This window comes from Aricia agestis, chromosome 17, assembly GCF_905147365.1.
Source record: "Aricia agestis chromosome 17, ilAriAges1.1, whole genome shotgun sequence".
Lineage (NCBI taxonomy): Eukaryota > Metazoa > Arthropoda > Insecta > Lepidoptera > Lycaenidae > Aricia > Aricia agestis.
The window spans coordinates 98,349-113,955 of NC_056422.1; the positions used below are offsets into that span (position 1 = coordinate 98,349).

Below are 15,607 nucleotides of genomic sequence, written 5' to 3' on the forward strand. Positions count from 1 at the left end.
ATCCGGAGTTCTCTTTATATCCTCGGAACCATAGTATACCTCGGTGCAAAATCTTGCGTTTTAGTAGCATATGCTTAGGATGCTTCTTATAAAACCAAAATCACTGTATGTTTTCATATACATTTCGAGGAGTTCCCTTGATTACTCATGGTTTCCATCATCAGGTCACCACTTTTGTGAAAATGGAACCAAATTAGAGTGAAACCTCATACAACAAAACAAAAATTTCAAAAATCGGTTCACAAACGGCGGAGTAATCGTTGAACATACACAAATAAAAATTAAAAAAATATATATATCCACACCCGAACATATAACATCCTCCTTGGAAGTCGGTTAAAAATGTCCGGCACTGAAAGAAGTGATTGCTACACTTATTGTAAATAATATAAGCTATGAAATTCAGCTTTACTCTTCCTCGAAGGTCAGGTAGACCATCAGAACTGGATACCTCCTTAAGTAATCGCGGCCAAAACTCCATAGTTGTTGGTCGTTCTTTTCTCTGTAGAGGTCACAAACAGGCAAACTTTCAGGTTTTCTTATAGCTTTCAGCTTTGCAGATAGATATGATTTAGGCATGAAACTAGCACATATTATTCTATTAACTGTACTAAACTTCGGAAGTCGGTCAAAATACTGCTATTCAAATACGAAAGGTACCTTTTCTGCGTGTTGGTTTTCACATTCATCTTTTTCCGTTATTGTTTCTTCAGTTGATTTACTTTTATATTGCCTGAAATACAGACAGAAAGCACACAAAACATGTTATTTGTAAGACTAAGTAAGTAATTAAATGAAAAAATAAGTTGAAGTAAGGATAACAGTGATAATTATAGCAACATTTTGGCCTCTCTTGCCTTTTCCAAACTTTCCAAATTTTCTACATTTTTGCGTTTTCTTTTCTTTGCTAAAAACATCTTCATTTTGTTTCCCATTAGTTCTGTAATGTAATGTATTTTAATAGTAACATTATTTTCCGCCATAAAAAATACATACATAAAATATAATATATTACTTACCAACAAAATAAAATATTTTTCTTACCAAAGAACCAAGATTTTTCGATCGCGCTATAAATGTTCACCAGTCTGGTATGCGCGACAAGGGTCAACAAAGGTCATGCGCAGCACGGAGCGATACGTCCTTCCTTCAGCAAGCCTCGCGGCGGACTAATTTGAATTGCTTTGCGCGCAGCGATTTATAGTAGTTTTAAAATATTTATAGAAAAAAAATGACAAAATATTTGTTGATTTTTAAAATGTATGTTTTTAATTAAAGTGTTCTTCTATCATATGAAGCTATTATTATATTGAAATAAGTAAGCTCAATAGGTAAAAATAAGGTTTTAAATTCTTGATATTTCTCATTCTTTGAATTGAAATTTCTTATAGTAATATAACAAAATGAAAAAAATTTTTCTCCTAACTATTTGCTTAAAGATCTTGTCAATAGGTTATTATTTTTTTCTTATTAGATCTGTCGCTGGTTTCGTAAATTAAAAGCTTCGAAACTGATACTAAAACGGAATTTAAGAAAACCTCTGTTAAGGTATCGAGATTTAATGTACAAATACTCTAAAAATCGTATTTTTTTCTCTACTTACTGTAAGGACAGTGAAATTTCCTATAAAAATAAGTAATCAACATTTTTATAAAGATAAGTGGTTGATGACTTATTCAAGTTTTAAAAGTACAGTTTTAAGCCAAATTGAGCGTGAACGGCGTAAACGCTCTTAAGCCTCTGTTCAAAAAGGGCAATGCAAAGCACATGTCAAATTACAGACCGGTGACACTTATACCAGTAATCTCAAAAATATTTGAAAAGGCCATGCAAATTAAATTAGTTAATTATCTTAATAGGAACAATTTACTATGTAAGCAACAATTTGTTTACGAAAGGAAAATCAACGACAATGGCCTGCTTTTCACTGGTTAAACAAATCACACAAGCTATTGACCAAGGACTAGCTGTAGCTGCTGTTTTTCTTGATCTAAGTAAAGCGTTTGACTTCGTTGATCATAAGCGATTATTAGATAAATTGGAAAAATACGGTATTCGGGGAAATGTACTTAAATGGTTTAAATAATATCTTACAGGTAGGAAGCAGTGTGTAGAAATAAGTCAACTTGAACAAAACAAAGAAATTTCGCATAGATCAGAATATGAAGATTCTGAATGCGGAGTGCCGCAGGGTAGCATGTTGGGACCAAATCTCTTTTTAATCTACATAAATGATCTGCCAGAAATAATAAAATATGACTGTAGTATGTTCGCTGATGATACCACTCTCTTAATAAAATGCCCAAGAAATATATTAAATGAGGAATTGCAAAATGAAATTAAAAATGTTACAAATTGGCTACAAACTAATAATCTTACGGTAAATTTAGAAAAAACAAAAATTATTAAGTTTTATAAAGAAAATATTGACGAAAATAAAAATTTAGAAAATAAAATAACGCCAATCAAATGTGTATCATCAGCTACTTTCCTAGGGATACATATAGATAAAAACCTGAATTGGAAAATGCATATAGATATTACCTGTAATAAACTTAATAGATTCATATTTGCGCTTAAAAGAATTAAAAATATAGTATCGAAGGAAGCCACCTTAGTAACTTACCATGGTTATGTCTCTTCATCTCTAAGATATGGTCTGATACTATGGGGCAATTCGGTGGATGTGAACAGGGTATTTATAATACAAAAAAAATGTTTACGAGCCATGGCAGGGGTAGACAAGTTCACTCATTGCAAACCGCTGTTTCAGCAATTTAAAATCCTTCCACTAGCATGTTTGTATATACTAGAATCATGTCTTTTTGTAAAGAAGCATGATTTTCTATTTGAAAATAAAGACAATAAAGAAACCAGAAACAAAAGAAAAAAAAACAAAATAAATATACCTACACAAAAATCAGCATTAAATAGCAAAAACGCTTACTGTATGACAATTAAAATTTACAATAACCTACCAGACAATTTAAAAAATGACAATAATAGTTATAATAAGTTCAAGAAGGATCTATTTGAGTGGCTATTAAAAAAATGCTACTATTCAGTACAAGAATACTTCAACGATATAGCAGTTGCAAATAAATTTAAACTAACTTTAAATATATAGAATAGGTATATGACATATAATATGACAACATTTGATTGGATCTAGATTATTTTTTTTTAAGGCTAAGGATGAATTTATGACATTAATATTATATATTTTTATCTTTTATTTTACCGATAATAGGACATTATAATTATTAGCATAGAATTAATTTATTGATATAGTATGAAATAATACCGACATATATGTGAATATGACTCTTGTGGGCCTGACATTAGTTTAATAATAATTATACCTCTGTACTATTTAATTGTTTTTGACATATTATACTGTAATTATATATATATATATATATATATATATATATATATATATATATATATATATATATATATATATATATATATATATATATATATATATATATATTTTACCGATGATATTGCGTCCGACTGACTTGTTGCATCCTGTATACGGACGCAAGATTGACCATCTCTCAAATTCAGCCAGAAGTAGTGTTAAGGTTAGTACAATGGCTGGGTGAAATATTGGCATGGACGTTGTTTTGTCACCGGAGTGCTTTTCGGCGTATTTCTTAGTTCCGCTATTTGGCGCGCGAATTTTGGAGGTCGCTACTGTGCACCGTATATCAGTGGCGTATATTCGATACTTTGTTTACGTACAACACGCCGATAATGTGGATTCCTGTATATAATAAAAGTTTTTATCAATTCTAATGTGTGATTTAATTACGTCCCACAAAACGACATTGTCCCAGAGGAGACGCGGGGGTGACAGAGGCGAGGGGGCGGAGTTTGCACGCGACATGCAAGGGCATGTTTTTGTTTATATTTTTTGCCGGCCAGCGCGGACGTAATGACGCTTGTGGTATAAATATTGTGTAGTGGGGCGAATATTTGAGAGAGACTAAATTCATGTCTTCGAAGTTGGGTTCAAAACGCCTTCGTAAATTTGATGTAACATTACACATTTCAATGTCTAATAACTTACGAAAATGCTGCTAAAACTATTTGAAAGTAGAGTTAATATTTCAAAAGTTATTATAAAAAAAGTACCAAATTATGAAATTTTTGCGTGTCGTTTCGATACTGCCGCTTACAATTTATTATTTATAAAAAAAATGAGCTAGAAAGGATTAAAAATTTAATGTTAATTTGAAGATAAAGAACTAATAAACTATCCGATACCAACAAATAACACATCAACTTACATTAAATAACTAAAAATTATATTTTTAAAATGTTCATAAAATTCGCGTCATTGTCCTGCGCATTGTTTATTTTGAATGCCTTGCCGATATACTCAACGTGACGGGTTGAAACCTATTTTGCGATAAAATCTACTGGCTCACTTTATTTGATCGCATTGCTTTGATGCTCGTCATTTACATTTCTCGATGTGTGCCAACATATTTTGTCTGTTTTTCACTACTTTTTTTTATACCAAGTTATAAAGGCCCGCAACATTTCTAAGTTCTTAATAATTTTCTTAGTTTTCTTTATATCAATACTGAATTATAAACGAATTTAGTGAATTCCTCATTTTCCTGAACGTCTTTTTCCTGAATAGCCCTAAAAACATAATGACGATCATTCAGAATAATGATCAAATCTGTAACTGTATTTCAGGAAAACAGGGACAAATATATCGAATCGATGCAATGTCGATATTACAATTAGGTAGTTATTTGACAAATTTTTGAAAAATAGTAGTAGAATAGTAAGAAAAGTAGTAAAAATGTTATCTACACTTCAATATTATAAAGCAGGTGAGGTTGTTTGTTTGCTTAAACGCGTTAATCTCAAGAACTACAAGTCCGATTTGAAAAATTCTTTCAGTGTTAGATAGCCCATTTATCGAGGAAGGCTATAAGCAATATTTTATCACGCTTAAAAATAATAGGAGCGAAGAAATAGAGGAAAATGTGGAAAAAACGGAGGGAAATTATTTGAAAGGGCTTATTTGAACTCGCTTATCTCAGGAACTACTGGTCCGATTTGAAAAATTCTTTCAGTGTTAGATAGCCCATTTATCGAGGAAGGCTATAAAGAATATTTTATCACGCCAAGAATAATAGGAGCGAAGAAATAGAGGAAAATGTGGAAAAAACGGGGGGAAATTATTTGAAAGAGGGCTTATTTGAACACACTAATCTCAGGAACTACTGGTCCGATTTGAAAGATTCTTTCAGTGTTACATAGCCCATTTATCGAGGAAGGCCATAGGCTATATTTTTTTACGCTAACACTAATAGGAGCTAAGAAATAGAGGAAAAAATGGAAAAAACTAGGGAAAATTATTTGAAGGGGCTTATCTCACGAGCTACTGGAGCAATTTTTCCTTTTATTTGGTACAGATAACTGATAAGAATTAAGAAATTGACCACGTGAAGGATCATAGGCTATTTTTTGTGCCCAAATTTGTCTGTGAAATATCTAATTTACGCGAGCGAAGCCGCGCGGAACGTTTGATAATAAAATATTATTTGAGAAATAATAAATAGGTATCAGAATTATTATTATTTAACAGGTGTACATTTTTTATTGCAGGTGACTCGAAAAGGTAGAATATATTTTTTTAAAGGCAGATTTTGGTATTAGCTATATTTTAGGAAATACATTTTTATAATAAATCAACACTTTTACTAACATACAAATTTTATTGAAAATCCTATTTTTTACTTATAAAAATAATAACCCCCACACCGGTTTCGGTGACGGTGGCTGGTTTCATTGAAACCAGGCCAGTTACGCAGGAGTAATTTTATAGTGCCCAAGTGTGTGCGCAATACACATGAGCACTCTCTATTCCTTTTAACTCTCATAACCCAGTGGGACGGACGACCGACACGACTGGCGAGAGATGCGCAGGACCGACTTTTACATGCCCATCCGTGATCCGACGCATGGATCATCTTACTTGTCAGACCTTATTTTCCTGTTCTGAGTGTCAGACAATCAGGTGATCAGCTTGCAATGTCCTAAGTCCTTACTAAACTTGGAAATAACAATTAACAATATGTTTCCAACGCGGGAATCAAACCTCTGAGTCAAGAGTCACGCTCTGGACCATTGGACAACGGAGACATTTATAATAATAATAATAATATAATCAGCACGAATATGGATAAGATTTTTAAAATAATCATTATTCTCAACAAATTGTCATTATTCTAAGTAAACACGTCATTTTCCACAAATTTTGTCATTGTCAACAAAAATCAGAACAACAGTTTTTACTTAATATTAAATATCTCTTAAATTATTTAATTTTTTTTCGTGACTCTTACAGAATGGGAATTCTATTTCGGTGTCTTTTAACACCAGAAACATACAGAGCAATATTTAAGGGTTTTTTAAAAAACACAATTTTTGGCCTAAAATAACATTTTGAGTAGATTCACCCAGTGGAAGTAAAATAACAGGCACAATGAAAAGAAATGCTAGGATACTCTCATTTGTAAGTAAGTATCCCATTAAGTATATTCAAAATAATGAATAGGTAAGTACCTAGTAGGTTTTATTTTTTTTTGTATTACAAAATGGGTCGACGGCCAAGGCCATTTTATTTTGTCTTTAAAATAGTTTTTAAAATCACTTCTTTTAAAAAAACGATCTACATCAATCACGACAACCATGATTGACTATGACTATCACAGCACAGAACGCAACGTCGCGTCGTGTTTGTTTACGCGCGCGCGTTAACCTACTACTTACGAAAAAATTTATTATTATTGTGAACTTGTATTATAATCAAATACCGTCCTCTTTTTGTACAAAACAAATAAACAGAAATAATAGGTACTATTATAGATAATAACCATAATTTAAATTTACAAAGTATATATATTGTTGTGTAATTTTTGTGTAGTTGTGTAATTTTTTGAGATTTTGGACTGATTTATCTTATTTTTGATAGGTACGTTAATAATTTTTTAAGCGTTTTTATTTTTCTTTTCGACGCCTAAAGGGCCTTTTTTTGAGACTTTGTACTTATAGGTATGTCTGATATGTGATTCTTCAGGTTAATATTTTTCTAAGCATTTTTGTTTTATTTTTTTACTAGAAAGAAAACTAGTATTGCTTACATACACAAGTTAATTATAGTCAATGTCACAGTAAATTAGCCTCTCAACTGGTCGTTCTTAAAATTGTTAATTTCTTAAATTACTTTTATGTTCCTATTTCGGTGTATTTGATTTGTCCGACACTTTGATTATTATGACTATGGGTTTATTATTGTACCTACTTGATTTTAAACAATAAAACTTAAAAATACCTACTACCGAAACAATTGTTTTATTTTGTGTTCATACTTAAGTTCAGAAGAAACACGCTCACATAAATAAAATGCTCCCACATCATATCTATCATAATTATCCTTAATATTTTTTAGTTAGTCTAGCGGACTTACCTAATTATAATTTAAAATTTAATTAATCTATGTAATATAGGGATAACTTGTTTTTAATGTCTGTTATGTACTCCAAGTTATAGAAATAAGTATTTCATTTTAATCGACTTCCTAAAGAGGGATGATTCTCTATTCGTACATACATATCGTCACTCCTGTCCCTCATTGGGGTAGACAGAGACCACATCACGCAATGAATTTATTGGGATCTATTCTATAGGTACCTATGTATGTATCGATATAACATATAAGGTTAGGAGGAAGCAACAAACTCAACAGTTTATGGCGTACATACAAAAATAATATACGGTACCGATATAATCTCAAATATAGTAAGGAGTCATTTAATTAGTAGAATGCATGGAATTAATATAGTACAATTTACGGTATCAATATATCCATACATTTAAATGGATGTAGGAAAAACGATTAAATGCATGGAACGAATACAAAAATATACAATGTGTCACATGATTTCCATCGAGAACGGAAGCAAAAAAACCAGCGAGAATTATTTGAAATTGAATATCTAATTTTCGTACGTAAACAAAATTTCTCGTCGACAATAGAATTCACATGTAACTATATAATAATGTCATTGGAAATGGTAGACGCCATAGGGTTCGACTTTGAAAAGACGCAACATATACATATATATATATATATATATATATATATATATATATATATATATATATATATATATATATATATATATATATATATATAATATTAAATTTCATGAAAATCGTTGGAGCTCCAATTCCAATTCCAAGCCGAGATTCCAATATATATAATTGGAATCTCGGAATCGGCTCCAACGATTTTCATGAAATTTAATATTTCTATAAGATATTACCATCGACCGCATTGCGTATATTTCGCATTACACTAATGAGTTTCCGTACTCGTTTGGACACAATATGGAATCTGAAAGAATTCCGCCGCGTAACTTCGGCATAGTGTGTTTAGACACTAATAGGTTTTTCGCCCGTCCTTTTTCGGAGGTATACGAAGCCGTTTGACCGAATGACTGAACGCTCGCTAATTTCGGTAGGTACAAGACGCTTGAGAAACTCACTCGAAGTGGCGTGGACTAGACGTAGGTAGTCTATTTGACGTTGGCCGTATATTTACCGAAGGCCTAGTTCATAGGGTTGCACGGGTAGAACGTCTGTATATGAGCTCTTGCATTTTTATTATATTGATGTCCATCGTAGTGTTGCAAAACTAACATAACGTCTGTGACTGGCCAAGACACAATAAGCTTTCCATTTTCCCAAGATCCACCATAAACCGGACTTGGTAGGTTCAAATCTTTGGCAGCTATCAAGACCTCTTGTCTTCTATGAGTAGTGATTTTATTAGAACCAGGCCCGTATTTGTTGAGCTCCTCCATAGCTTTCTTAGCCTTCTCAGTCTGCATTGCGTAGTGAAACACGAGTGCTCCGTCCTCCTCTGAAAGAAATCCTGTTTTTGGACACTTTAGGCTCTCATTTTCAACACAATTTCTAGAAGCAGGTACTGACTTGGCATCCATTTTGCTGTATAGATAGTGAAACCCGAGTTCTCCGTTGGCGTCTGAAAGAAATCCTGTTGCAGGTGCTGGCTTGGCATCCATATTGCTAGATATAGTCTTTTTTAAATTTTTGGCATCGCAGCCAGTATGATCACTAACGGTTTTATAAAAATTCATGTCATTAAGATCATGCAAGTTATACTTGACCTTGCCGTCTAAAGAACAGAAGCCGCCAGAATTTTTGCTTGTATGCTTATCGTATCGTATTTTAATTGGAGGTTTACCATTCTTTTCTCCAACAGTATATGATAGGTTACCTTCTGAGTCATAAATCTCTATTGGATGTTTTGATTCTTCAGAAATTATATCAAGAATACCTTGTGTTTTACCTTCAAAGGAAAAATGGATATCAGCATGTCCTTTATTTTTATTTTTAAATCCTTTTACTCCACAAGAATTTCTAATAAAATGTTTTGCGTCCTTAGGCCTTTTTCCATTGTATTGTGCACCGCCTTCCAGTAATCTGGATCTATCATACATTTGCAGGCGGTGCATGTGTTTTACTTGTTTCGCAATTTCTACTTTGTTGTTTTTCATAACATTGAGAGTTTCGTTTTTTAAATCATTTGGGTTTTTGCCTGTTTGCTCGGCTATAACATTGAATAAACACATATTATCAGCGTCACTTTTACGGGAAGGTTCGCGTTGACCTTTCAATGTGAAATGACCAACGTCAGACCCGTCTTCTGGAGCATTATATTGAATTTGGATTGGTTTAGATTTCTTGTCATCCCCAATTGTGTATTTGTGTCGGCCCTTTTCGTCATAAACTTCAATAGGATGATCGGTAACAGTACTGATTGCTCCTAAGTGTATTAGTCCTGCTGGTCCTCCTTTATTTAGGTCGTCGATTATCTTATCAACTGTTTTTTCTTCTTGTTTGCTAAGTGCTGGTTTTGAATTATTTTTATTTTTAGACAATTTATTTTGGCTATTTATAATATTTTTCATAGACCTGTAATTTTCGATTTCGCCATCCAAACATCTACTAACATTTGACGATAATTGATCAATTGTGTAATTTGCGCCCATCTGGACTACTGGCGTCACAATTTTTCCTTTTAGAATTTGTATCATATTGCTTGATACCATTCCAGCTATTTCACTTGATAAATTGCTTGTGGATTGAGGCTTTTTATCTAGTTTTATTTGCTCCTCTGCTTGGTGAGCTTTTGATAAGTCTATGTAATTTTCGGAATCTTTGAATTCATTATTATGATGATATACTTCAATTGCAGTTTCTTCTGACTGTGTCTTGTTTATATGTGCGACATCATTCTTATCTGCTTCTAAGTCAACTTTTATACTGTTAATCTCATTCAGAAGTTTACTAATGAAATTACTTGTGAATGTTGCCAACTCATACATACCTTCAAGCCCCGTACATACTTGTCTAGATATGGTCAGACCTTTTTTATCTTCAACTTGAGTAACTATTGTCATCGCTATTGTTCTTAGTTTAGAATATTCTTTAGGGGTTAACAGTTTCTGTGCTATGCTTCTTATTTCATTTTCAAAATTGTGATTACCATTTTTAACATCAAATTGTAACATCTTAGCTACTTTAGAGTTGTTAAGTAAAGCCTCTTGAATAGGTTCTCTAACTTTGTCTATAAGAATTTCTTCTATCATCGGTAAAATCGTTTTGTCGATGCTGTAAGCAACCAAGTCAGTTACTATTTCCTTAGCTACACCTTTTGCTAAATCAAGACCAATTTTTTTGGCTACGAACACCCACCCTTCTTTTGTAGTCTGTGTTACACATTTGACACCACTTGTGACAACATTTTTAGCTCCTGCATAAGCAGTTTTTGCTACATCTTTAATTGCTTTTAATCCAGCACAACATACAGTCACTGCTATACTTATCGCTTTCATTAATGCCCAAGTCGCCCAATCAAAATCTCGATTAAAGATGCCATCTTTTACAGCCGTTATGATGTCACTGACTCCTTCACCTATAAGTCCCATACCAATCGTTGCTCCGGCGCCGAGGGTAAATACGGTTAAAGCAGCTCCAATAATTAATTGTCCCAATCCTATGAAGAGTAAACCTGTCACGGCATACCAATCAATGGGCTTAATTTCAGTAACCTTAAATCCATCCAACCAACCGTTCATTTTCAATTCTTGGAGCTCCTGTTTATGTGATTCTAAATCAGAGCTTGGGATGAAATCTTTTCCGATGGAATCTACACTTATATTAAAGCTTTTACATTTTGCTCTTCCAATCGTTCCAGTTTCTTTTTTGTATTCATTTAGCTCTTTCAAACTTTCTTCCAGTTTACTTTTAACATCTGTTTCCAAGTCAGGCTTTTTTAATTCTTCTGTAATTCTTTTTGTTTGCTCATTGAGTGCTTTTACGTCTGGGCCGATTGCAAGGTCTATAGTATTTTTTATATAGTTGTAAAGATTTAGCTTGTGGCTTACTTGTTCTGAAAATACTTCACCTTGCGATGCAGTTTGTAATAAATGCAAGGCATATTCTTTTTCAACTATAAGTTTCCTGGTGTTTTCTAGATCTTTGATTGCCTCATTGATAAAATGCTCATTTTCTTTCATATCGCTTCCGTATTTCGCTAAATAAGAGCGAGCGCGATTGTAATATGCAAATTCAGAAAAATTTTTATCTAAAATAATAGCTTGATTATATTTTAGAATAGCTTTTTCGTATTCTTTCTTGGCAAGATATTTATTGCCAAGGTTTATATACATACAAGGATTTTTTATCAAACAATTGTTTTGATAATCATTCAATATTTCTTTTTTGAAAGTCTCAAATCGTTCATGTACATCTTTTTCAATGCCATGTTCTGTATTAATTACCAACCAAATTGCAAAGCGTTCCTCAGCAGCAGTCTGATATGTTTCTTGTAAGTCATTATGGGGATCTACAATTTTATTCAAAATTTCACAAAAACTACGAAAAATTGTATCTTTAGTTTTAATTTTTTTTACAGTTTCCGAGGCTTGGGACATGGCGTTTGCTTCTTTTTTATCTCGCAAAGCCCTTATAGCCTTTATTTCACCAAATCCTTGAGGATCATGGATGACTAATTGACTAGTTCCTTTATTACCTTTTCTGGAAGTTCTACCTATATTTTGATGCTCCACTCTGGAATTTAACGGCAAAAATGTAAGACATACATGTAATCCTCCATTTTGTTCGACGTCTTTACTTAAGTTGATATCAGTGCCTCTACCAGCAATATTTGTCGTTATTATTACTTCTCCTGAATTTAAAAGTTTCTCTAAAATTTCAGAATCGTCATCTGTCTTAACAAGTTTTACTTTCGAACTGTCGTAATTGAATTTGTACAGAAAGATGTCCCTAAGTTCTTCAGCTTCTCGTATATATTTTATGATGATCAATGCTGCTTGACCATAACTCAGTTTTCTGATGCAACTCTTAGCAATTTCTTCGTACCTGTTTTCTTTATTATTTATCATAATGGGTTTTAGGTGTTTATGTTGTTTCAATTTGAAAGGTGGTACGACTACAGAGTCCACATTGTAAGTATTTTGTAAAAATGACTTGGCTTCTGCACTTCCTAAAGTCCCTGTTAATCCATACACTTTTGAAACATACCTGTTAAAAAGTGCAACGTTTGATATGAAATTAGATGTAAAATTTTCCGGTTCAACTCTGGCTCCATGCTTTATTTGAAGAAATTGATGTAAACCGTTTGACCACGAACTGTTAAGCTGTAATGCACCTGTGTTATCTGCATCCACAATTATAATTTTGCCGTTTTTTAAAATATAATCCTCGTCTTTAACATATTGAAATCTTGCACTTATTGCATTCGATATCCATTTCTCTAACTGGACTTTACAAATTACTTCTCTTAAATGATTTGGTATTTTGATCTCGGGGTAGCCTTTTTCTATGTTTTTGCAGTGTTCAACATCTCGAATCAACTTTCGCATGTGATTGTTGGTGCATTCCATTATAAAACTTTTTATCGATCCTTTAATTTCCACCTCTTCAACATCGATTTTTGGTTTTACAGAACCATCGTCATTTAATGGAGTCTCTTGTACCAAATAATATGTTTTTCCGTCTTTCTGAATCAAAGATCGAGCAGCTTCATTCACTTGTATATAAATAGCTGCAAGCAACACTTCTAAATAATCCATCACAGGCATATCGCTTCTCATCTTCAGGGTCCAATTGTTGCCATCTATAAGCATGTTATCTACTTCATCGACTATGGCAATATCAAACTTACGGTTTTTTCGTACTCCTGATTTTCTGAACTCATCGCGGAGTACATCACGTTGAAAGGAATGGTTCGTACCATAAATCACATCTTTGTCATAGTCGGAATTATATTCAATGTTATGTGTAATTGTTATATTTAAAACAGAATAGAAGTTTCCATACTTTTTCGATTGGGGGATGGCTAATAAAGCCGAGCTTGTGTAAACATCTACAGTATGACCTTTCAATACATTATAAGCAGCTAATATTGCAATTATAAGAGTCTTACCTTCGCCAGTATTGATTTGACTCAGTCTTCCTTTTCCTTTGTTAGATTTTATCATCAAAATCACAGATATGAGTTGAATGTGCCGAAGTTGAAGGTTTAAAGTATTTTTAGCTGCAGCTTTAATAACTGCTAATATTTCTTCATCGGGAATTTTATTCGTATTTTCCTGACACCTAGCCAGTTTACTCCACATCCTTAATTGTTTTTCATCCCAATTATTTATTGGAACTTCCTCACGAAAAAGGACAGATGATTTTTTATAACAAGACTGCACTTTATCAAACATATCGACCACAGAGTCCGTCTCTCTCTCTATCTCACCAAGCAGTTGATCTACTGTTTTTTCATAAGAACCTGTAAAATATTTCTGAACAACGTATTCATGAACTTCACGATCAAAATTCGTACAACTGAAAATTTTTGAAAAAAGTGCGTCTAATTCTTCTTCTTTAAATTTAATTTCGTAGTCTTCAACAATATCGAGTGCTTTGATGACTTGAATAATCTTTTCTGAACTCATGAATTTTAAGATCAATGTGTCCACTAAATTAATAGTGCACTCTGATAATTCCATGCAATTGAACATCACTCTCGCTATTGAGCAGTTCAAGTTATACAATAGGTCACAACATTCCGTAGTTTTGTGGAACCGACAATCTGAAATATAACACGTACACGAAATTGTAAATTGCGACGGCAAAAATAAATTTTCGGAAACGTTACGCTGCAACTGTAGGTATTCTTTGTAAGATGAAAATATAATCGCAATTCTTTCCTTTACTATCTCAAATACTATTTCGTACTTCCATTTCAGAATAGATTCTTTTTTCTTTAGTTTGAGAAGAAGTTTGATTCGTTTTGTCATGTCCATTAAACTGAGTTCTAGTAATCGTTCTAGGTCATTCAGTTCATTCGGTGTTTTACTCAATAAAATGTTCAGTACATCACAAGGATATTTAGTAAGGTATTTAAGATCAATATTGTTATCAGTATTGTCGAACAGGTTAAAATACTCAGAGAGATAGTGCGTTTTCATTTTCTCTATTTCATATTGAAGTAACGGAAACTTAGTTAACAGTATATTCTGCCTAATCACATCCAAGCAATCCGGATTCTGCTCCATCAGATTAAGAAGATCACTAAAAAAATAAACGTCAACTTCACTGGATAGAATAATATCCAATACGTCTTCTATGGAATATGTGCTATGTTTATTGTAGTTGATTGACTCCATATTATTCATTTTGTCTATTAGATTTTTTCTTGTGTTAAAATCGACGTCCCATGCACTAAACAGTGAATATGTAAGCATTTCTATCCGCCATTCGTGCGGCTCAAAGTTTTCAAAAATTGAGAATTCCATCTCACTTTCCATCAAACAAATCATGAGGGTATTAAGAATAGAATTTATATGTTTGGCGTTTGTAGACGTTTTTATATAATTTCTAAGTATTCTCTTTGCAGTTGATTCAATAATATCAGAGATAGAGTCTAAAACGTGTTGGTAAAAATCGTTAGTCAATTTTACAGATGTTAGAGCTAAGCATCGCAAAGCGTAACTTTTGTTTTGTAGTACTTTATCAAATATATCACACGTTTGTACAGCTGTATATTTTAAAGAAGCTATCGTGTCGCCCTCGATACTATTTTTCACAGATCTAGCATTATTTTCTCGCTTGTTTGAATTTGTGGAGTTTGTAGTGTTTTTTTTTAACTCATCGTGAATCTTTTGCAATGAATCTAAATCTAAAGTTGCAGGGACATTTCCTGTAAACATGACAGTCGACATTGTGGAAAGAAAACCACAGCTGTTGTTACCAAACAAAAAAGGTGACTTGGCTATTAAACTTATGCTATTTGATGTGGACCTAAAGCGATTACAGTACCTAAAACTATAACTAGCTTAATACACTAACTTATTCAATAGCGCTAATAGCTCCGAGCTCTTAGCATAATAAATTCTCAATAAATTAACCACCAAATTACATGACACATTAAAATTAACAAAACGTAGGTAAATGATGCTATCAAAAT

General features: G+C 32.7%; 1 protein-coding gene across 1 annotated transcript; it reads right to left on the reverse strand.

The window, feature by feature from the left end:
- Positions 1-8,314: 8,314 nt before the first annotated feature.
- On the reverse strand, positions 8,315-15,598 carry LOC121735157. The gene has a single exon (XM_042125834.1). It carries the CDS (start codon positions 15,360-15,362, stop codon positions 8,646-8,648), a length of 6,717 nt encoding a protein of 2,238 aa, XP_041981768.1. The 5' UTR covers positions 15,363-15,598; the 3' UTR covers positions 8,315-8,645.
- Between the last annotated feature and the right edge of the window lie 9 nt (positions 15,599-15,607).